Here is a 25,360-nt window from a genome sequence, read left to right on the forward strand (position 1 = left end):
AATAACAGAGTCAACTTACGTAACGGGTCAGATACTTGCGTTATTTTGACCTTTGACTTCAGTAGAAATTATTTACATGAAAATCCTGTCCAGATTCTTAACTTCGGCCTTAAAGCCCCTGTAAATAACAAGTCACCCGAACCGGTTTTTTATTTAGATCGTAAAAGGGCTATAAATAATAAGCTTTGTTTTACGGACCTTACACTTAATTCGGAGTACATAGCTATGTCGCACTGTTGGAGGCCTAAGCGACCTATGTTAGCGTTTATCGATGCCCTAAAAGGAAATGGTATGGTAAAGGCACTTTGAATTCTACTATACAATGTACGTATGCCTAGTTAAACTAAGCGACTACTTGGATGTAACAGCAAACGAAGTTCAAAATTATCAAAAAAATATTGTATTTTTTAAAAAGAGCTTTGCTTCGGATATTTAGTTACCTACGCTGATACGCTCATACTATGTTTAAAAGTTTTTGCCAAAATATGAAGTGGCCATTGTTCGTCTCACAGACTCTTTTAGTGAGGCTACCAGTAAGTTTTTTCTAAGTTGATTTTTTTCTAATAAAATTAGTAAATATTGACATGTTGTTAAAATTTTCATGAGACAATTAAGATGAAAAAAAAATAATTCAGCGATAGTCCAAAGGTTCACATTAGTATTAAAATGCATCCCAAAGCCTCTGCCTCGTGATCTTCCACCGGTCGTCGACCCAGCAGCTAACCTCATGTCCCCTTAACCCATCCGGACGCGTCCGGGTTGCCCCGGTAATGTCCGGATTAGCCGGACGAAGATTAATAGCACCTCATTTTAACGCAGTCAAACGGCCTGTAACGTGTTTCGTTTCTTAATGCTCCTTGTTTTAGATTAATCTAAATAATGTAAATATACCTACTCTTAAATACTTATTTTAAAAAATTAATGAGGTCTCTTATTTATGCTTGTTCAATATGCCTGTTCTGAGTAATATTTAATGCAAGAAGAAATATGTGGTGGCATCTTATAAAATTGTAAAAGTTATATTCTCACTATACATCTCCTTTTAGCTTTTTATAATTTATCTAATATTTATGTATTTGGTTTTAACAAAAACAATCGCATGGCAAATAATACATTTAATTCTGTATTATCTAAAAATTATTTACAAAAATACAATTTACATTACATAAATACGCATCACGCAGTAATTATTGTAGAGGTGGTAAATAAGTATTAATAAGTCTTCCGTTTGTTTTGAAGACGACCAAATGGCACACTTACAATGAGTATTTAACATTTTCTTTGGACACGTGTGGACCAAATTTCGGTAAAGCGAAGACGATTTTTACCCTAATTTTAAAGAATATCTACAGTCCTATTTACAGTGTGTACATATTAGCTATTCACAAAATATTACTAGTAAACTAAAATTAAGTTACAATTTGGTAACCAATTTTAAAACTGGTCGTTTTGAAAAATAAGGTTTATCACATTTTATAATAATAGCGATAAACTGTAAAGTAACCTAGGTAAATTACCTACCTAGATACGATTGTACAAAAATAAGTTTTGTTCAATTAACATTTTGCTAGAATGTTATTGTCAACACAACCTAAAAGTCAGTTTGGCTAAACTTCATTTTTCAAAGTCTTAAATTTCACTAAGTCGAGCACTACAAAGGTCGGGCAAACATGAGTCTCTCACTTCCCTGCCTCCTCATGATTTCAGCCGCCGCGGGAGTGGCCACAAACACGGCCGCTTGCCCTCCTATCTCCATAAACTTCCCTCTCTTGTGGCTCTTGCTCGGCCTCCTGTCTATCCTCGTATCAAACACATCCTCACCCTCGCTGTGATCGTAGTCGATCATCGGTTCAGTCAAGACTTCGTTTCGTCGCAAACTCTTCTTGTTGGTGACGAAGTATGGCTGGCCAATGTTGGACACATTGGGCGTGGATATCTGCCTGGTTATCCCGCCAGTGGATATCCTCTCGTGGGGCGGGAAGTGGCGCTGCATGTTCTCGGAGAAGGACTGCCGCCGGTGGTGGAGGTGCCGCGGGTCGAGCGGCTGGTGCCCGAAGGACGCGCGGCGGTGGAACGTCGGCTCTTCCCTGTGGTACGCCTTGCGCCCTTCTTGGTTGTGGTTGGACTTCAGAGAGTCCTCGTAGCTGCAACTGGAAAATGAGTCTTAGTAAGACAAGGCACATGAAAATTATGCAGTTAATGTTATTGAACGCGCATAATTTTCTGAAACGATGATTAAAAGCCGACAACGAAGCGCGATATATTAGTTTCTCATTGCTAAAGCATAAATGTTACGTTTACGTTTTTTAAATATTAAACGACACGGTTCAGAGATCTCTGATTGTAACTCGTAGTAAGTTCATTCATGAGTACTGACACGTCCTTGACTTGTACTTTTATGAAAATGCTCACGTAACAAGATGTCTGGCTGCTGCTCACGACATCACCTCACTTCTCTAGACATGGAATGTTTAATTATTTCGCTTAGTGAATACAAATAAAGGCTTCACCAAACAGAACGCGTACTTACGCGGCGTAGAGCGCTAGCCTGACGTCGAGCTTTGACGCTGAATTATATTGGTAGAATGTAGAACCCAGCGTCACACCATCCTAACGCTGCGACAGAGCTTTGCGTATTGCTAGCGCCAGCACTGTGTTTGACATGAAACTATCCACATTTTAACAACACAATTTGACGCTACAGTGCGACGTCAGGCTAACGCTCTAGCGCGCGCTAAGTACGCGTTCTGTTTGGAGAAGCCTTGAGGCTCAAAACAAAAGCAAGTACCCGCTGCTCTCCTCGGAGGTGTGGACGCTGGACTGGCCGCAGGGGCAGCGCGCCTCGGCGATGCCGGAGTCCTGGCCGCTGGAATTCACGGACGTTATCGACGTGTCCTGCCCCTTCCTATGGGAATGCTCATGCTTACTGTGTGTCATGTATCAGAGTTTCGGTTAGTGTGTCTTCAGGACATTTTTGATCAATCATCTATCAGAGACGAAATGCTCCATTTCTTTAAGTTATCAGAGCTTATCAGTAGGTATCTTAGAAAAGTTTCACTCTGATAGTTATAAAGGAAACATTAAATTCTGACTCTACTTTTTTTTTCTTCAAGAGTATTCTTTTTACGATGTAACGTAAAAAAAAGTATGTATTTGTATTCATTATGTTGGTGTATTTATACATATTTTGCATTATTATAGGTGGGATTACAGGTAGGCTAGTGTTAATAGGTATGGTTTAATATTGTATGCGTAATTAGGTTAGTACGATGAAGGTTAAAGCAAAACATGAGCTATAAATTAAAAGGATAGGGGCAGGGTGATAAGTAAGGTTATTTTTAAAGTCAGTAAAAATAAATAAAAAGCTAATTAAATAATTAAATTTAATGTTAATTATGCGCACTTTAAATCAGGAAATACCCGGAACCTCCATTAACTTTAAATAAAAATCCTTTTCCTTACATTGATTTGTTAGTTCTCTCGTCATAAGCTAAGAATAGTATGCAGTTAAATTGATAATTTGATTTAGATTTTCCAACAGTCTCACCTCTTTTGCAAAGGTCGCTGGTTGAACTTGATGCACATCCGCTCGTGCTTCTGGTTGAACTCCGACGAGTGGTCCCCGAACTGGCCCTTGACGCACTTCTGGTGCGCCTTCCCGAACTCCTCCACCGTGTTCCCGTGCGGACATATCTTCTTGGCCGCGTTGTGGTTGATCACGTCTATGTACGAGTCGCCCTCGCTATAGGACTGATTCAACTCCTGGCACTGGTTGCCACCCGACGGGAAAAGACCGCCGTATTTAGTAAGGTGCTCAGTGGAGAAAGCATTAAGACGTTGCTGGGAATATGGTTTGTGATGTTTTCTGTTAGGGCAAAGATTGAAATGTTAGACAAAGTTATTCCAAATACAGAGAAGTTTTTACAGAATTTACAAAAGAAGAAAAGATAGGTATGGAAACAATGATAATACTCTCAATTCTTCCAGAATTTATTATTACTAGTACTCATAAATTAATTAAACTAAATAAGTATTTATATTTAATACTACATGATGTAATTCCAAGACAAACAAGAAGAACTATATCACATTTAAAGCGTGCTTTAATTAAGTCCTCAAACGATATAGTGAGTCACATGTTTGCGTTTGTGGTGGCGGTGATCTCTGAAAGGCAATAGAAAATAAATCTTTGCTTACCTCAAGGTGCTAAAAAGCTAGAATTAAAATACCCTACTATAAAATAAGCCATAATTTAAAAATACTCTTTCTAGTACCTCAGGAAATGTTTTATTCAAAAGTTTTAAAGTGAACTCTTCATGAATAGGTATATTCTGACGGATTTGTAAACTATTCTACAGCGGGCGAAGTTTTTCGTTAACTTTCGGAATCGTCTCGGCAATAGTTATGTAGTCGCTGTTCCCTATCTCGGCGCATCGATGTAAAACAGCTTCTAACTGTTTTAAAAGTGGAAAGTCTTCGTCTGCGAAAATGCTACTCGAGTCTGTTTTGAATCTTTATTGTTTTCAATTTAAAGTTAAGCATTGAAGGGTAACGGAGAAACGAAAAGATTAATAGTTCGAAAGAGATAATTTTTGCTCATTGGAGCGTCTCATCGATGTTCAAAATGTTTTGATTTTATGAGTTAGGCTTGTAAGTAACTTGAGTTGATATCATGTATAAATTCATTCTCTCAACTGGAGGCATTAATTGGATGACATTAGTAAAAACGTCATATTATTATGATTTTTATGTAGCAGACGTTGAGTCACCGTTTTTAGTACCTATGAGACTAACTAAGCGAGGAAAGAATATTTAGTCATGCTTAAATAGTTATAATGTTTCTCGCAGAAACGATTGATATTGGCTAGAAGTATTTTACGATGTATCTGAATATTTCTAATCAAAGTCCAGATAGTACTCTTAATGTCATTCTTTAGTCTGTCAGCTACTAAGTAGTGTACTTTTAACTTGACCACAAGAGCTGTGCCACTCTTGTATTTAGTCTGCAGCGAAATGTGGGTTACGGAAAGCGTGCTCCGCTCTGTAATTTATCCCGCGAATGTAACATCAAACGAACATGAAATAAGACCCTAGAAAGACAGTCATGAGCGGCATAGCTCTAGTGGTCAACCAATAGAGCAACCCTCGCGATAGAAGCAGAAGCTAGTGAACCCGTCCTCACCTCCTAGTCTTCCTGACGCACAGCACGCAGACGGCTGTCGTGCAGGCTCCCACAAACACGATGCATCCGAGCGCGACCACGCTGATCTCCATGGTGCTAAGCAGGCGGCCGCTGCGCGCCGACACCATGGCCGTGTCGCCCACCTCCAGTACGCGGAAGCCGGCCAGCTCGTGGCGGAGGTCCACCTCACGCTTCAGCAGCGATCTGAGGATGCCACCATACATCATCCCAACTTCGTTTCAGCCGAATGTCACTGCTGGACAAAGGCCTCCCCCAAGGATTACCACAAAGACCGGTCCTGCGCCGCCAGCATTTAGGCACGTCCCACGACCTTCACCAGATCGTCGGTCCACCTATCATTCTGTCTTCTGTTGGACAAAGGCTTCCCCCAATTATTTCCACAACAACCAGTCATGCGCCCGCATCCATGTGATTGCTACAACCTTCACTAGACAATCAACAGAGTGGGAACTTTTCTGCCCCAACGGTCATCAGTTCTACGAACTATGTGCCAACATAGACATTGCTCTCAAACACAGTCGATATCTGATCAGACTGCACTTTTTATGTAAATATCGCAAATTACTGTACTGTATAAGATGCCGCAGTCTTAGCTTAATAGTATGCCTTCAGCTGTACAGTTTTTATGCGCTATTTCTGTACTATTTTCATAATAATAAAAAAACTATTTTATTTTTTCTATCTCTATAATAGAGATAGAAAAAATAAACCAGCAACTTGTATGACATTAGAAAAAATATTACTCATAACAGCTATGGTTAGGAAAACAATACAGTCGTGTACGATTGATTTACATTACTTTGTATTCATATTCTTTTATTTCCATCATAATATAACTGTAACATTGTTGTTACAGTATCTTAATAATATCGGTGTTTATACATGACTTTAGTACATTAGTTACAGTCTGTATAAAATAATGCCAGCTCTTGACTAAGTGACCTTTAGGCCTAAAGTAGGGAAAAAATTTACTATCATTGTAGTTTTTCTGGCCGGAGTTTGTAATATACAATGATACATATTTTATTAATTAAATGAAATAAATACAACGTCGCGATGCTACTTACTTTTGAAGAACTTCCATGTCAATAATGGCGTTTGACATGGGGTCCACAGCGTACAAGTAAATATCAGTCCTGCAAAATAACGAAATGTTTTTATGAAACAATAAATTTATTAATCATTAACAATCAAAAATACTTTTTCTTTCCACAAAATATTAAACCTTCCCTTTTAAATGAGTTCCGCAACGGTTTATTATGTTGTCAAACAAAACAATTTGAACCGTTTTCTAATGGACGTAAAAGAAAGTGATTGTTTTCATTTAAAGTTTACTCAGTACTTTTAATCTGCTCAGTTCCTCGACCTCGGCCCTTAATTGACAATTAGGGAAAAATTACCCTTAACACTAAAAAAGACGCTGAAAACTTGGGATTAACCGAAACATTCGCGTTTTTGTATACTTAACATTATTTTAAAAGGCATAGTTTTAAGGACTGAGATCGCAAAAAATTGAGATCGTATATTTATCCTCACGAGAAAGCATATTGTGTTAAAATTAACTTATTTGCAGTTTTAATTCAATGCACGTTAGCTAAATACAAAAGTTGTAAAATAAACAGCTGGGTAATGTATCCACAATTCTATTGATTAGATATCACATTATGTGCTCGTATTCGGAACGCTATTTCACAAACTCAACTCTATAAAAAAGTAGAAAGTAATTATTTTATTCGATAAATTTCTACTTTAGAAGTACTAAAGGACTTACGCATATCCATCCATCGAAGCCTTTGTGTTAGCTTCCAGCCTTCTCACTCTGATGTCAAAGCCGGTCATTTTGGTCAGGTACCGCGTAATATTAGATATTTCCTTTTCAACCTCCATTGGTTTTGCAGCAACAACTAATACCAGTTGTTTGTTTTCATCCAAGACGTACACAAAAACATTGGCGATTGCTGACTTCCCGTCATCAGCTCCGCGTTTGTCAGTGGCTTTGACGTCGAACCCGAAGACTCTGCCGGAATCTCTTACTAGAGAACCCACCACTCTCACGCGACCGGTCACGTGGTCAATGGCGAAACGAGGGGCTTGTTCGTTGATAATCTGGTAGCGGATGTCAGCGTTTATCCCTGAGTCTGCATCGGTTGCCTGTTAATAGAGCAAGAAAACAATATTAAAAGAAAATCATCCTTTAATTGTCTAGAAAAACACAAAATACACTATTCTTATACATTATAATGTAACTCATTGATAAAAGTCGCGTTAAGACCCGTGTCTTACTATTTTAGACATAATACACTTACCTGTAACTGAATAACTTGATAGCCAAACGGTGCAGTAGTTGGTATCGCCGTTACCAGGGGTCGGCCACCGTTTATGAATTTAGGAGCATTATCATTCACATCCCTTATTCTTACTATTACTTTAACATCAAATTTCGTCATTCCTTCAAGAACATCGTCAGGTACTGGATATATCATATGAGGCAATTCTCTACTAATTTTCTGTCTTTCAGCTCGCACTATGACTTCGTATACGTCTCTTGTTTCCCTATCTGGGCTTTTTATCATATACAAAGTACCATTCTTTGGATCAATTATGAATGTTCTTTTTATATCAGTGTCGTTTTCATTTAAAATAAAATATTTCATTTTGAAGGTCTCATAATGTTCTGTAAGATTTAGTGTTACTAATTCGATAGGAGTGTGAACGTTTTCTTCTATTTCCAGTTCATAATAACGTGAAATAAATACTGGCTTGTCTGAAACTTCAATTTCGTCGGGCACGTCAGTGACAGTCAACAATAACATCGCCGTTGAACTTAAACTAGGTGAACCTAAATCCGAAGCAACTACCGTCACATTGTGCATTGATTGTGTTTCATAATCTAATCTTCCTGTTGTTGTTATGATTCCTTCTTTTGAGTCAATGGCAAAAAGATTAAGTTGATTCTTCTTCTGTGGCAAACTATAAAGAATAAGACCATTTCCATTGCCAATAAAATCGGAATCATTGGCGTATACTTTAGTAACTACAGTACCGATCGGTGCATTTTCTGGCAGTACCGCTTTGTAAACTGGTATCATTAAAACTGATTCAAAATTGTGATTTGAAAGTTCACCAGCCTCTGGATGTTTCCATTGCAGAATGTCATCGTAGCCGAAAAATTTAGGTGCATTATCATTTACATCTAATACTTGTATTTCGACGCTAACTGATGAAGACTTTTTGTCCTGACCATTATCTCTTGCTACAACTGTTAAAATATATTTGTCTTCTTTTTCTCTATCAAGCTCGCCATTAACACTAAAAACTCCAGTAAGAGGTGAAATTTCAAATGGCAGATCTTTACTTGAAGGTTGAATAAAATATGTTAGATTCGCATTTTGGCCAAAGTCAGCATCAGTAGCATCTACTTTTCCTAGAACTCTTCTTGAATATTGAGCTTCCTCCACATTAAATGTGTACCATGATTTTTTGAACATAGGATAGTGGTCATTAACATCTTTGACAAAGACTCTGACTGAAAGCTTGTCATTCAATTCTCCTCCGTCTATAGCCAACAGATTAAGTCTAAATTCCGATTCAGGGGGCAAAGATCGTGCTACAATAATATGACCGTGTCTTTCGTTAATAACAAAGTATCGTTTAATTTGCATCATATGAGGAGTTAATGCATGTGGAGGTATGAAAACTTCCGACACAAATTCATATCTCACTTGACCATTAGTACCACTATCCATATCAATGGCATTCAATTTCAAAATTGTTGAACCGATAGCTACATTTTCTGGCACTAAAAATAATGGACCCAACTCGCTGACATTAAAAGCAAATTTATCTTTTGGTTTTAATTCTGTATTTGTGATTATGCCCGTTAGATCGTTTTTCTTTTCACGATAAATTTTCACTTTGTGTTTATCATCTGCTTCTAATAACTCTACATTTTCTCCCAGCGGTATTATGATTTGATTAAATACTGGCTCATTGTCATTCTCATCTACAACCGTAATTGTTAATTTAGCCTCTGAATTGAGCCCTCCTTTATCTCTAGCTACAATTTTCAAGAGGTACATGCTTTTTTCTTCCCGGTCCAATTTGTTTCTGATGAAGGTCACAATTCCAGTTTTTTCATCGACACTAAATAATTCATGCCCATCTCCAAATAGAGTGTACATAAATTGCGCATTAAGGCCCTCATCTGCATCAGTAGCTTTTATCTTATTACTTGTTTTTACTTCTGTTCCTCTCTTTGAATTTTCTTTGATAAATCCTTCATAAACAGGCATCTCAAATACTGGAGGATTATCGTTATCATCATCAACGTGTATCGTAACTTGATAGATACCAGCGCCAGATATCACTCCTTTGTTGAATTCAGCAATAACAGTCATTCGATACGTATCTCGTCTTTCTCGGTCTAAAGGCTTTTGGGCAAAAATCGTGCCATCCTGACCTGAAAATAAATAAAAAAACAATTTTATTCATGTTTCGACCACATACATTTAAAATACCTTTCATATAAGTGCAATACTTACCAATGGCTATATCATCTGTTACATCTTGTTGATTTGCGATGATAAATCGAATATTTCCTGTACTATTCACTGGAAGTGCGCTTATATTGACATGAAATATTTGTCCAATGGTCGCGCCAGCAATATTTTCTTTGACGTGGAACACAAGTGGTGAATGCGCACCCCTACAAATGTAAATAATGTTATTGAGAATCCTAAGCTGTAAGTTTAAGAAATTTAGGAAAAAAATATTACTTCAATAAAACACCTCTCTCGTCTTTTACGTCAACAACATGAATCGTAGTGTTTGTGGATATTGATATGTTTGCATTCTCTTGTAAAGCTACCGCTTCAAAATCATATAAAGGTCGATTGAAATTCGAAAGTTCATCTATTACAGTTATGACTCCAGATTTTTCCTCAACGGCGAATGGTACTGGAAAATAATAAAATTACAATAAAATTTCAACAACTTTTAAGTGGTAGTAGATACATGTTACATTGTTTTACTAACGAAAACTTACCTCCTTCTTCATAACTATGTAATAGGTCGTAAGAAACGTCATTTTTATTCATTGCTTCATTAATTCTTATTTGTCCCACACTTGTTCCAATTCCAACGTTAGAGCCAACCCAGAACTCATAAGGAGCTCCGACAAAATCAGGCCTGTCCGGTCTATTACCTGTCAATTAGAATATAACACAAAATAATATTATATTAAATGTTATTATTTATTGCAAATCAGACAATTTACTTGACAAAACTTGACCCATATATACCTTTGGTAGCTCTAGTGACATCAATAGTAATAACAGCTAACGAGTATCTTCTTTCACTTGGATTGGCGGGTTGATCCGATGCCTCAATGAATAAAGCATGTCTGCCCTCAACTATTGGAGACTCTGCTACGGAGATAGCCCCTGTCTGAGGATCTACTTGAAATGGCGAAGTTATTGTTAAATTACTTGTCCTTTGCAAATCGTATAAAACTATTCCATTTCTTCCAAGATCTGGATCAACTGCTTTAACTTTCCCAATGAATGTGCCCGGCTTAGAATTAGATTTTATTGCGAATTCGTATAAATTACTAGGAACAAATACAGGATTATTGTCATTAGCGTCTAGCAAAGTTACTTCAACAGTAACAAATGACATTAGTTGATGGATATCTTCAAAGTACTCAATGTTTTCATTCCTGGTATTTATTTTATCAGGAAACACGTAAGTCGTTTTATCTTTGTAAGGTGGTCTGGAGGTTGAAGGATTTCGTCGCCATTTTGATAAGCGTTGCTTGTCTAAAAAAGTACCGACAACGCTCGGATTCTTTTCCTTGGCGTATACTTTCATCCTAAGAGATGAATGTTTTTCTCTGTCTAAAACAGACTGTAAAAATAAAAAAGGAAATGTATTAGTTTTAGACATCGCGATGTATCTGTGTTTACGTTTCTAATAAGTTATTTACCTGATTCCTAACAGTGAGCCATCCAGATCTAGGGTCTATTGAAAATGCACCTTCAGCATCGCTCAATTGATATGTGAATTCTCCATTGTCACCTTGATCTCTATCAGAGGCCATGACTTGTAGAACGCTGAATCCTAAAATAATGTGAAAGACACAATATTAGTACCTATCTACCTCTAGGTAGGAATAGTGACTTTAAAATTTGAGGAACTCCAAGGTTTAGGCCATTCTAAGTATTTCATTTGAAAGCTTTTAACATTCTAATAAAAAATCGAAATACCTAATAACTCTGACCATAATCTCTCTTTACCTAGTTACTCGTTAACCCTTGGGTTTAAACTTACCATTTGGCAAGTTTTCCACGATGCTAATGTTGTAGAAATCAACTTCAAACTCAGGTAAATTGTCGTTCAAATCTATTATTTCTACTTCCACTCGGGCTTGAGCTGTCTTCAAAGGATTGTCGACTTGAGCTGCTTGAATTTGAAGCACAAATGTGTTTCCTAAAATATAAAATAAATAAGTATTAGAATTATTGTTTCCCTCTACAGACACGAAGGTTACTGAATCTTATTTTTTAGTCTGGCTAAAAATGTATTCAGATTCCAAGTTCTTACCAGGTAACCCAACTTCTATATCCAAATCGATCTCTTTCTCCAAGAACATAGACCCGTTGAGCTGGTCCAGTGTGAACAGCTTCCTCTCGTTGCCTGAGATCAGCTCGTAGCGGAGAGGCGCGTTCACACCTAGATCCTGGTCGTACGCGTGGATTGGCTCTGAGAATAGGAGCTCTTGGTGGATACGCTTGCCCTGGAATTAACGTTTAATAATCCCTTTAACAGGTTTGCTGCCACTTCAAAAAAATATGATCAACTGGGACGCCAAATATTGTTTTTTTTTATGAATCTACTAAGATGCGAGACCGCACTGGTGTGTGGACGGCTTCGAGTGTGTACACCTCACCCCGCACCCGTGCGGGGCTGGTAGCAAACCCGTAAATACTCGTAGATTCTTAACTTCTTGTCAGTTAGGGAGAAACATGATTAGTGGATGTTTAGTTTTTCTAAGACAACTCAGACATTATACAAATATAGGCGTAAATAAATCAAGCACCTTTAGCAGGCCGTGTACTGGTTATAATACCTCAGACATAAAAACATTGTCAAACACCGTTTTTTAGCCTAATAATGATGTTTTGAAGTAGAAGTATATAAAATGGAAAATATAATTACCAAAATGGGATAAAACTCGGGTATTTGAGTTTTGTACGCATCCTGAGTGAACTTTGGAGGCAGGTCATCGTTATCTTGCACAATGATGTGCACGGTTGTGTTCGAACTTCGAGGCGGCGAACCACGGTCCTGAAAAATAAAAACAAAAGGACGAGTAATGATAAAATGTATTTTGAAGCATATACTTAGCTAATATTTTTCGATACTGTAAACAATCAATCATAGTTTAGGTAGGTGACATACAAACTTGATAGCTTGTCAAATTAGTATGTAGGTAACTTCATAACACATTAATTTTGCAGGTACAACTTTTGATTACATAACTTGCGTCTTTGATTTAATTAAAGTTTGGATACTAATTGCTACAGGTCTAAAAATGTGACCGTGTCAACGAACCAGATGAATAATATTAAACAAATTCCAAACTGCCGTTTAGTTGATTAACTGAGCGAGATGGAGTAATTGTTTCCAACTTTATCGAACATCGCCGAAATGTAATGAATCTGTGGAATTTCCAGTTAATTAAAATTGAACTTTAAGTTCTTCGAAAGTTCAGTTTTTAGTACTGATTACTATCTTCGATTGATTTAATTTCGGAAAGGAGAGCACCTTTTAAATTAATACTTACTGAAGCCGTGATACCAAGCGTGAACTCCTTGTCACCAGCATCGTAGTCCAGTGGCTTTCTCAGTACTAGAGATGGTTTGTGGGAGCTCTCCAAGGCGAAGTGGCCCTCAGGGTCTCCGGACGTGATGCTGTACTGGATATCGGAGTTGGGCGTGTTCGGCTTGTCGCGGTCAAAGGCGCGGATGCCCTTGTAGATTGTTAGACCTGGATTAGAGTATTATTATTTTAATGACGTATTGCCTACACTCAAACTTTTAAATTGTGCTCCATATCTATATTAGGGACGCCAAGTACGATTTACGCTATTCAGACCACTATGTTGATATTACCTGAAATTCCATTTGAATAGAATTTCACTACAACTCTCGAGATAAATAATTACACCTAATAATTCTCGTATAACTGAAAATCTTATAACAGACAATTAAATATCTTTAGGTACAATAATAACTTCAACAGAAACCATACGTAGAATTTTGTCGAGAATTACGTAGTGTTATTTAATACTGTTATCCAAACAAACCGAGAATAACTTTATGAAACGTGAACCCGATTGGCCTTAGGTATTATTGGGGAGAAACCCCGTATTTTTACGGAAACCTTTGGGAAGTCCAAATAAATAAAATAACGAGGCGTAATCGTTATTGAAGTTCGGGATCATTGTCACTTACCAAGAAATGATTGTATACTTTCTTCCTACGCGAGCTCGAAAACACAATACACAATCATAACAATAATATACACAATAACTCTAGATGTGACCTTTTGGAAACATAATAGATACCTACATAATAGATAATTATATTGTAACTGTATGTTTCCCAAAAAAAATAAAAAAAAAATAAATAAATATACCGTTCCTTATGTCCTGTCTGCCTAGACCACTACAAGTTACTCATAATCTATTAACAGGACTCCGCGCAAGTTAGTTCAGACTGCCGAAAAGTTACAGCAGCTTTGTTCTCAATTTTTTTACTTCGCAGGCAGCACTAAAGGCCCTACTGTAGGACGTTTCCTTATCACTAGCAAACAGAGGGCCTAGTGTGAGTTTATATCAAACGCGCTCACTTGTGAGCGCGTCAAAAAATGACATTGTGGCGGGTTTTAGAATCGCGCTGACCGCTCGCTGATCGTCGGCGCTGACAGATCAATATTTATGTATGTAATTGAAGGGAACGTTCCTGAGTGACGCTGATCGCTCGGTGCCGACGCTTCATACATTTTGGCTGTCAGCGCTGACGGTCAGCGTCCGTCAGCTTGTCTCTAAAACCAGCCTAAATGTATGACGGATTGTACAACGCCCCTAGCAGGAAACGTTCAATAACTATTTTCATACATTTTTTAGTTAGCGCGTTTCATGTAAACTCACACTCATCACAGTAGCGATACGAACCTGTAGGCGTTAGTTCATCGACTGTGATGCGGTAGGGGGTGTCCAGGAACTGAGGCACGTTGTCGTTGACGTCCTCGATGTACACCGTCACGGAGAGGTACGCTGAGATCTGAAATGTAGAGAGAAACAATCGTTAGGTGACCAGCTAATAGATGTACGCGTCGTGTGATACATTTGCGTGGTACAAAGAGAATAATCCAGGGAGTTAACATGAAACTTTATGTACCTTCACAGGAAAGCTAATAAAACGTACATTATTCAGTCTATTCTTTTATGAAAAAATAGTTTAAAAATAACATTCCCCTTCGTAAATAATACTGACATTTAAAAGACTTAAAGTTCTGCTAATGCTAATGTATTGTTTGTGGGCGGCATTTTGATAGTAACTTTTAAATATTCCTTAAATTCTCGTTCATCTAAGACGACCTGTCTACCTTCGAAAAGATTATCATAGACATAGCATTCTTATTCTGAAATGGCAGAGTTATTTCTGCAACTTGTGTTTTCCTTTGATGCAAATTGATACCGGAGACTACTTCTATTTTAAATTTTCAGTTACTAAAAATACTCATAGTATGACTATTTTAAGACCTGAAATGTTTTCCTAAACCTTTTGCAAGGCTTTTCTTGTCTGTGTAGGGTCTGACGCAAAGACCTTAATAATAAACATTTTCTTATTGTTTTTTACACACACATAGATATGTGCTTGATACGTACTTGATTTATTTGAATTTGCTACGTACCCAATAATAAATAAAACTGCGTTCATGGTGTGTTCGTGAAGACATTATTATGCAAATATTATAGCGACAGGCACATGAAAACAACAACATATCTACAGACGATTGCTGTTATAGAGTTAGAGGTGCTAGATGAACCACGAAAGTACTTATAACAGTAATGTTCCCTTGATTTTTCTGTTTATAGATAGGTAATCTTTAAGTAGGTAGGTGAATATACCTATTTTTACACTTCTGGGGGTATTGGATGTGTCGAGAACACATCCCTGGTGCCAGATAGCTAAACATCTATTGGTTTAATCGGAGCGACAAGTTAAGTTGGCATCAAAAGACAATATCAAAACAAAAGAGTTCGTTTGACGAAGTCTTGAGCTAATTTGTATCAAGACTTCTCTATCGTGCAGGCCGTGCACTCTAGTTATTGAATTGAGTATTTTGGCGCAGTTACATGACTGTAAGAACTTGAAGGTATGCAAAAATTGAAAATTGTGTAATGTTTGTGTATGTCACTGGAAAATAACAAGACTCGTAAGTTGATCAATTTTCTAGGTAGTTGATCAACTCTCGGAAAATAATAAACGGCATTTGAAATGTACTATTTAACGTATGTATTTTAGTGAGTTGATTAATTTACGGCGTCTTGCCGTTAAATCATCCGACAAAGGCAAGGTGCACGTTGATTGGTTAAAAGACTCACGTGCTTTTATACCGCTCCCCGCCACCCGGCCGCCGCCATTACCGGTTTAAACGTAAATAAATCTATCTATTATCTTTATTTACAGTAGTAAAATTAGCAATTGTTGTTTTGTTTGGTAATAATTCTTATTATAACGCGTGATTTTATTTATGATGAGTGAAATGGAGTCTGTAGTGGTAGAAATAAACGAACAATCAGTGAGCAATACTAGTTTTGTCGATCGAGAACACTTTGATGCAGAGTTACAAAAGTACTACAGTGGGCTAAGTACAGAAAATAAATAAACTTATTATTTTCTGTACTTAGCCCACTGATTGTACTGACTGATTAAACTGATTATAATACTTATTATTAATATAACTCACAATAATAAAACTCTGAGCTCCAATTATTTTTTTAAACATTTTTCATTTACTTAACTAATATAGCATAGACGAACTTGAATATCCCTATCTCTAAAATATAAATATTAAAACAACATTATCTAAGTGTTTGTAACTCTATGAATAAACACTTGCTAAATGCTTATAATTAATGCTGTCGACCAATCAGAGAAAAGTGTATTAAGTGACGGATAATAGTGTACCGTCAAATAGTACACTGGGCAACGATTGGTCCATTTGTGGATGATTTTACTTGTAGCAATATAGTTAATTATTAAATTACGGCTAGGTACCGTAAGTTGACCAATTAGCTAAAATTCAATGCGTTAAATAGTACATTTCAACTGCCGTTTATTATTTTCCGAGAGTTGATCAACTACCTAGAAAATTGATCAACTTACGAGTCTTGTTATTTTCCGGTGACATGTATCCTTGGTGCACGGAGTTCCTTACGCACCGCGGTTCATTGACTTCATTAAAATGACGCCTTTTCATTTTTACGACAGCCGTTGTAAAAGTAAACGTAAAATCGTCTTTCAGTCCCATTCGTTTTATTTACTAGTGTTGTACGAATGCTTTACGACTCTGGACAAAGGATTCATTTTACTATCAGTTTGTCAACACGCATTAAGTTTATTAATAGGGTTTATTATTGAATTTAAAATATTTTTCTACCATTTTAAGAAATTGAAGATGAAATTGCTGAAAGTGGAAAATTGAGTCGAAGAAAATCTAAAGTATTTCTAATCTTGGTTTTTCATCTATGGTCGATGGATTTTAAAAATACTAATTCTGAAAAATAAACAGCTGAAGTTTTAATCAGTAGGAAAAGTACTTAGCGCGAGAAACGGCTAGTGTTAAATTAAGATTCTTTGATACTGATTACGGTTGCGGGGAGCGGTAGACACAGACCGCTACGCTCCATCCACACTGGAAATCAACGTAAAAGTTTTAATCGAAAATAAACGTAAGTCAAAGTAATAAGGAGTAACTCTATTCACTTTAGGCACTTTAGGCGCCTTTGCGGCAGGAACAAATGTCTCAGCCCTAGAGTTCCCTAGTTCGATGCCCAGTCGTGTCGCTGTCCACCAGCGCGTCCACACTCTGCGCCAGCACCACAACCACGTGCGTGCGGTCACGGCGCGTACGTGATGAGCACTCACCAGGTCGTCGCCGGTGTCGAAGTCGCAGCCGAGGCGGAACTTGACGATGTTCTGCGGCGTGTCGCTGTCCACCAGCGCGTCCACGCTCTGCGCCAGCACCACGGCCGCGTGCGTGCGGTCACGGCGCGTACGTGATGAGCACTCACCAGGTCGTCGCCGGTGTCGAAGTCGCAGCCGAGGCGGAACTTGACGACGTTCTGCGGCGTGTCGCTGTCCACCAGCGCGTCCACGCTCTGCGCCAGCACCACGGCCACGTGCGTGCGGTTGACATCACGGTACGTGAACAGGTGCGCATCCTCCTCGCGGTCTACCGGCTGCAGGCTCAGGTTCTTCCTGGAAAAAGCATAACCGATCATTTACATTATGTCAAAATGGATCCCTATTTCCGTTGCCATAACTAGACGATTTCGTCGATTTCGTTCACCTTTTTAAAGTTAACTCTACCGAGGATATTATGTAACGAAAATTTGAGGATTGTTTAGCTTTCAAAAAATAAGGAATAAACTAAAATAAAACCTAATAATATTCGGGAAACATGTGTAAAATGCCATCTGTGTCTGTGAGCGGAAACGAGTTTACTTTTACTTGGGTAGCGCCGCTCACACTTCCAAGGTTCCAAGCAAGTCCGGGGCAAGCGCTCGCAAGAATTGTGAACGTTCCAACCGTATTCGCTAGGTGGCGCTTAGAACGATAGGTAACATTTTTATAGTAATAATATAGTATTAAGCCCAAAAAAAAAATACAATATTAGTTCATTCTTAACAGATGAGTACATAAAATGAACCCAAATGGTATTTATTATCTCGCTTGATTTATACAGTTCAGTTTGTCAGAAATAGTAAGGCCATTTGCAACCATTCAGATTTATTACATACGTCTCACAGTGTCTCACAGTATCTTTTCAAGTAATTTTTGAAAATAAAACTTCGTCTCTTTGTAGTCCGGTATCGTTTGATTTTTCAAAATCACGGAGGAAACAAGTTTAACTCAAATAAGTATACTCGTTACCTACTATTTTATTAAATAAGCTTTTTCCCGCGGCTTCACCCGCGTGAAATTTAGTGTCACAGATCGTCATAAATTATAGCCTATATGTTAAACTGGGTTACAAACAATAATACTGTAAAGTTTTAACAAAATCCGTTCAGTAGTTTTTGCGTGAAAGAGTAACAAACATCCAGACATCCAAACTTTCGCATTTATAATATTAATAGTAGGATTTTGGTTATGTAAGCAACTTTTTTTTATTGTAAACTTTCAAACTCGTTCATTACTAAATAGTAATCCTAAAAAATCGGTTTCAGATAAAAAAAATATTTACCTATCCATATTTAGTTTAAATTGAGGTGATGAAATTGCGAGAAAATGGTAGAGTTTCTACCTACGACTACATAAAAGTCCTACATAGTTTTAAAGTGCAGCTTGCAGCACTTAAACTCAGTTACAGTGTCAGGAGTTAATGTCCATTAAAATCTATTTCACTAATGACCACTTAACTGTCGCTCCTACTAACCGCAAACATTAAAACCCAACGGTAAAGTCTTGTAACCCACTTATAAGACACGTAACACTAAATTACATAAAATACAATAATAATTATGCAACTAACACTGTGTTAATCTTCAAACCGAAATTCTTCCCATGTCTGAACGGAAACTCGAGTTATAATGGAAGATAAGATCAGAAGTCGTAGTTCGCTGTCACTCCTATCATGGGGCATATTATGCTCTATGAATAAACGAAGTAACGCGACGTAGGGTATCGAATGTAATAAATGAGATACTTAGTAATTATGTAATACATTACTTTTAAAATGATTATTTCACTAAGTAATCCCCTTTTGAACAATTTTTTATGCATCTCCCAATATACCTACGTTTTCAAAATAAATAAAAAATCTGGTAGTTAAATGTAACCTAATCAAATCCCATTTGAATCTTACCAACCATCCAGAAAAAAATTAAATATTTAAGTAAGCAAAAAAAAAAAGCTAAGTATTTTTATATTTTGAATTGCAGCTTATTTGGAACCCACTGAAAGTTTTTCCGCTGTGCTAGAGTTATGTAAAACATTGTCTGTCAGTTGTAAATTGTAGCGATAAGTTGTTATGAGTAATTAAATTTATTTCACATGAATGTAGATTTTATACTCTAGTTAATTTGAGTTCAGTTGGGACTGGCCGAGTGCGTGCAGACGCGTCACACTTCAGCCATTATTGCATTATGGATATTAGTATCTATTTACGTCTAAATCTAGATTACCTGATACGTTCAAATAAAATTTTGACTAGTTTCTGAGTTATAAACTTTTTTGTCAATTAACATTATTTCAATCTAAATATACAGGGTGTTAGGTAAATGGGTATATGAGCCGACACTAGCCCATGTTAACATGGTCATATAAATGGTATGGTGAAGTCAGAAAATTAATATCTTGTTTAAGATGTTTCTGTATGCTCGATAGATGATTTTTTAAAGCAATCGTATAATTTAGTGAGCCCACTAATACATATAAATCACAAATTGAATTGATTTTAAATATTTTTCAATTCCTGCTTGGGGTTATTTTTTTACCCCAGGGTGTTAAATGTGTAACCAAAAATAAGGATGTTACTTAAGGGTTAATAAAATCACAAACTTTGACAAAGAGGTTCCTTATTTTAATCTTATTTTACGCAACATTTAAACGCACATGCGGTTGAATACATTATTTTTATTTACATATCAAGTCTCGGCTGTAAAACATTAATACTCAATTAGATCTACTCGTATGAATAATCATAAATCAAGAGATGCTATTACAGAAGAATAAGCATCTAAATCCAATTTAAAGATATCAAAACCTTGTTTAGTGGTTTTTGAAACTAGACCAAATGTTAAAGATCACTGGTCTATTTTCGACATTTATTGCGACAGCTTTGATTGATTGATCATTTTGTTGTCAAGAACAGGGTATCTTAATGAAATGATAATTAATATTCGCACCCCGTTGAGATCCGTCCATAGCTACACGCATGGTAAATCGCGGTAAGATCCTTTAGAAATTCATATTTTGATTCGCAAATAAGTGATTGTAATGAGGCAAATTGCCTTATAATAGTATTGAATTAGGAAATTCTATTCATGAGTTTAGTAACGGTTTGCATAATGCAGATTTGTCGATCAGAAGCACATTAATGCATAAAGATGATGTGAGTTTTAAATCGTCGTCTTGAGTTGCAAAAGGAATAACTAGATTTGGTGAACGGATAACCTCATATTGTTTGAACATTTTATTTTGCTGATAAAAATATGAGCTCTATTTTGAATAAAACGAAATGAAAAAACATGTCTAACCTCAATGAAACATCAATAATCGACCTGCTTCGCTGTACCTATGATCCTTATTAAGTCGTCGACTTCTAGTTAGTATCCATCTCCATAAAATCGGGAAAGGGATGAAATAGCTACTGCATCGTTGTCCCCACCAAGCGGCTCCTATGTAAACATGGATAGAGGCGTCCGACGGCCACCAGATTCGGTTTCTCCCCCATCCCATCCTCGTCGCCAGTGTTAAGTATGAGAGGCGAGAGGGGCACGAGTAAAACTATAGACGGCTGTCAACGCACTGGCGTTTATTCATAGTAAACCGCGGGCGCAGCCGCGCAACTAACTAACCTAGGTATACATACATGTATACATACATGTATACATACATGTATACATACATGTATGTATATAACAATTCTTTACATTACATTTTGTTTTCAGACATTCTCCACCAATAAATTCTTACTTTATAATTTAAACGTCACATAATTTTCATATCATAAAGCTCTCATCAAAGCGCTATCGCTCCGAATAACATAACAACGTTTACAATCCATAATAAAACATTTCTTACGCCTAGAATAAATGACCCACATACGAGTAAATATCTGCACTAAGTGGATCAAAAAAGTTTAAATGAAACTATCTGAATACAAACGCTCATTTCAATAAGCGACAGATAATCACATGTCGATATTGATCGAGATGTTATATGTGACTGAACGAATGTGCTTACATGCTAACTTGTGTAAATCATGCAGTAGGTTAAACTAACAAATGACTTGTAAGTCGCATTCAGTGACCGACTTGACATGCTGTTGTTATTATTTCAGTTATGCAATATTATTAACGAAGTAGTCTACACAGAAGGATTTACATGATTATTTTCAATATCCAGGACGAAGAAATCATACTGAAGTGTTTCGTAAATTTTTAGAATTCGTATGAACCTGTGGAATATTATCCATGTAATTTTATGGTTGCATTTCAAGTAAGGCACACACAAAATATTTTTAATACAAACTAGTAATTTTAATACAGGTCCTCAGGCTAAATAAGTAACCACATTAAAACAGTCCGCACGCACAGTAGCACTACAACCAATACTTTACCCATTTCCACCACTTTTACGTAACACCAAGTTATAAGTCATAGAAAATTGAAAGTAAAAGTGTTTTCGAGTTAATTCTACAGCTATTACTCTGTGATAGGCAATTTCCGCGGTATTTGAGACAATTGAAAGTGGAAACCGCATTAAATGAGCTTGTACAAAATAATGTTTACATTATAACGCCAGTCCTTGTGCGTGCAATGAGCTTTAAAGTGCCTGCAAGTGCAGTACCTACTACCTATTATGTAAGTTAATCTGAAAATAAATTACTCATGCAAACATGATGAAAAATAAAATAACAATTTCTGTTGCAGTTGAACGAACCATTTCCGGGGTTTTTATGAGGGGGTCTTGTGTCTTCTACATCACATAATAATATATTTATATTAGGTCTAAGTATATTAGCAATCAAAACATATACGTCTAAGTTACGATAGAGACAAAAAGCAATGCATCCATCCCACAATCCGCAAGAGCTTTCTTACCACGCCATTTAAAGTAAAGGCTACTGTATGTTGGTACCTTGGTGAAAGAATCTATTTATTTAATTCATGTCGATTAAACGATCCGCACACCGATAAATAGATACGATCTGACGTACTAGTAATAATTAAGTAACATGCTATTTGTGAATCTTTTTGCGTTATTAGAGACAGTGATGCGTAATTTATTCATAAACTGTTATTGTCATGATTTTATATTACGATGAATGTTCAGGAATTTAGAAATGCCTATGTTGTTATGTAAGAGTAAGTAGGAGTTTAGAAATGGGTAATTTTTGAACCATCAATATCCGGAATCAATTATGTAGAGATAAATAGGTATTTTTTTTAAACTTAGGTGCATTGCATCATTGACTTTTAAGACTGTAATTATAAATTATTTATAAGTCTATAGAAGTGATGAAAAGTTTGAGATATGTAGAGTTAGGTGTACAGTTTTATTTGCAACTACCCGTTACTACTTTCCGTTTTACACTCGGGGTAGAGTTAGGGGTGGAGTTTCGTAAAATCCTTTCTTAGCGGATGCCTACGTCATAACATCTACCTTCATGCCTTTCAGTCCGATCCATCCAGTGGTTTGGGCTGTGCGTTGATACATCACTTTATCAGTCAGTCAGTCACCTTTGATTTAGATTTTGCCATTAAGATAGCTATAATTGCATTAAGTGCATTTAAGAGTATTTGCCACTTACTTAAGTATATCCCAGCTTTACAAATTGATACAAAGCTGTCTATTTATGTTATTTAAAAAATAATTGCTACACAACTCCCACTGGGATTAGCGATGAGATATCGATACAAGATAATGATCGCTCGCCGACCTCCAGCGAGAGTCCGACAGCTCGCACTAAATGACATCACACTTTTACTTTTAACCTGTTACCCAACTGAGGAACCACTAATGTCACATTGCGACACTCAATCAGATTATACAGTTAAAGTAATTCATTCTTTATTTATTTTATTTTTATTATATCTTCGAACTCAGACAAATGGTCGGTCATAACGGACCCCAAATCCTAATTTTAAAAGTTGACTATGTTTATTGCAGTTCATGGTATGTAAGTTACCCTACTTTGTCTATCGACATTCGTTAAAAGACGCACATAATTACTTACTGCAACCTTAATTGTTATTTTATCTTTATTTGCCTTATCTCTTTCGGTTGAATGAATTAGGTTTCTTAAATGAGAACTGTAATTGTACTGTAATTCTAGTACTGTTAATAAGTTGAGGAGTTTAAGGTATCAATTGCTGGAAAAATAATGTTTTTGAGTTGTCGATATTTACATAAACTAAGGCTGGGTTGTACCATCTTACTTTAACTTTGACAAACGTCAAAAATCTGTAAAACTCCATAGAAAATACACCGGTTATCGTTATAGTTATTGTCAAATTTCGGTGGTGCAACCCAGCCTTAATCAGCTAGAAATCTAACACAAAACATTTTAAGTGATACAAGATAGTTTCCGAGCTGATAACAACAATGACACTGACCGTTTAAATAACAATAAATCAAAATTTGACTCAGACGTAATTGTAAATGCTTGAAAACGTGTAGTAAGTGATACTTATGGTAATTGATTACAAGAATCCATGATGTAAGACCGGGGCGGCGACCCAGATCATGCGGACGGGCTCGGTCGCGTTTGTTCGCGAAAATTATTGTTTTTATGACAAACTTGTTCTATGCCTCTAACGACTTGTCATCCAATAGCGCGGGCGGTCACTGAAGCATGCAGCTTTCTTGCTATCTAACTAACTGTATGACGACAAAAACTCTGGTTTTGGTGGTCTACTCACACATATCTAGAATCTAGACACACACAATTTATGTCAGTCTATTTCATAAAGCAAGAGGGAGACAATAAAAACGATGTAGATAATTTATAAACATTACCTTGGATGCACTTCCACCTTCAGAACCTCATCTCCAACCTTGAGGTTCTCTGGTATCCTGACGAATTTCAGGTATTCGCCTACAGGATAAAAGTTGCAACCTGAAACAATAAATCATGCTGTCAGCGGGTGTACTCGTCCAAATCATGTCAAAAGTTCACATGTCATTGTCATATTGATCACACGTCTACTCAAGCCGCTTGTAGATTTTTAATAACACTATGTATTTCTTAAAGTGTAAACCGCCACTTCTCAATATCTAAAGATAAAAATTTACAAGAGTAATTTGAACTAATGGTTCAGTAATGCATTCTTTGCTTATCAGATCTATTATTAAACTTAAAACAAAGCACAAAATACCAATTAATAACGCTAAATTCCTATCGAACAATACCATTATGGTCCGACAGTAAAAACCTTTTAGGTACATGACTCTACTAGACAATGCTACAAAAATTCTCATCTCAATACAACTGGGCGCCCAATACAATAGTGATGCAATAAGTAATTTCATCGATACCTACTTACATACAATTTCTTTTGAGAAATAAAATTATTGTATTTCGTATTTTTTAGCAAACTAAATGTACCATAGAAAAATATTCGTTGTACGTTTTTACTAGGACCCTTCCCCGGACAAGCTAGATCAGAATAGTAAGTCAAAAAATCAGTTTATGTTGTTCTTACTTCCTGACTCTACCATTAGATAAGCTCACCAAATAGCGGTCAAACAAAACATTTCAGACAGGCAAAGCATTATTTAAAAAATCGTAGTCTATGTGTTTGTTAGTCAATCTCCCATTGTCTGGCTATCGATCAATAATGGCGTCGATTATTTCACAGCACTACAGTATGTTGCAATGAAATAAATTCTCACAAGTGGACCATTCAATCGTGGTCGCCATTCTGATGTCAGGCTGAGGCGAAAAGTTACTAGTCAGTGTTTGTGGGATCTTTAGTAATTAACTCATTTGGAAATAAGTGATATTGATTACGTCGCAAAACGGCACAGATTTGTTGCTTTCACAAATCATCAGCACTTAGTATAGTATGTTAATATTTTAATTCAGGACAGGAGTTGTTATTTTTTCTGTCATCGCGACAACACTTATGAGTAG

General features: G+C 36.7%; 1 protein-coding gene across 1 annotated transcript; it reads right to left on the reverse strand.

Annotated features, from left to right (window-relative positions):
• Window positions 1-1,185: 1,185 nt before the first annotated feature.
• Window positions 1,186-25,147, reverse strand: Cad89D (cadherin 89D). Its single transcript, XM_028321110.1, has 20 exons — window positions 25,120-25,147; window positions 24,244-24,343; window positions 17,568-17,754; window positions 14,439-14,547; window positions 13,047-13,249; window positions 12,419-12,547; window positions 11,804-11,996; window positions 11,531-11,689; window positions 11,187-11,320; window positions 10,504-11,107; window positions 10,248-10,406; window positions 9,979-10,159; window positions 9,745-9,908; window positions 7,510-9,662; window positions 6,975-7,354; window positions 6,271-6,339; window positions 5,183-5,386; window positions 3,548-3,865; window positions 2,789-2,905; window positions 1,186-2,150 (listed from the first exon to the last, which is right to left on the reverse strand). Exons 1-20 carry the CDS (start codon window positions 25,145-25,147, stop codon window positions 1,652-1,654), a joined length of 6,090 nt encoding a protein of 2,029 aa, XP_028176911.1. The 3' UTR covers window positions 1,186-1,651.
• Window positions 25,148-25,360: the final 213 nt, after the last annotated feature.

Source organism: Ostrinia furnacalis, unplaced genomic scaffold, assembly GCF_004193835.3.
Source record: "Ostrinia furnacalis isolate ACB-3 unplaced genomic scaffold, ASM419383v2 OfSCF7470, whole genome shotgun sequence".
NCBI lineage: Eukaryota > Metazoa > Arthropoda > Insecta > Lepidoptera > Crambidae > Ostrinia > Ostrinia furnacalis.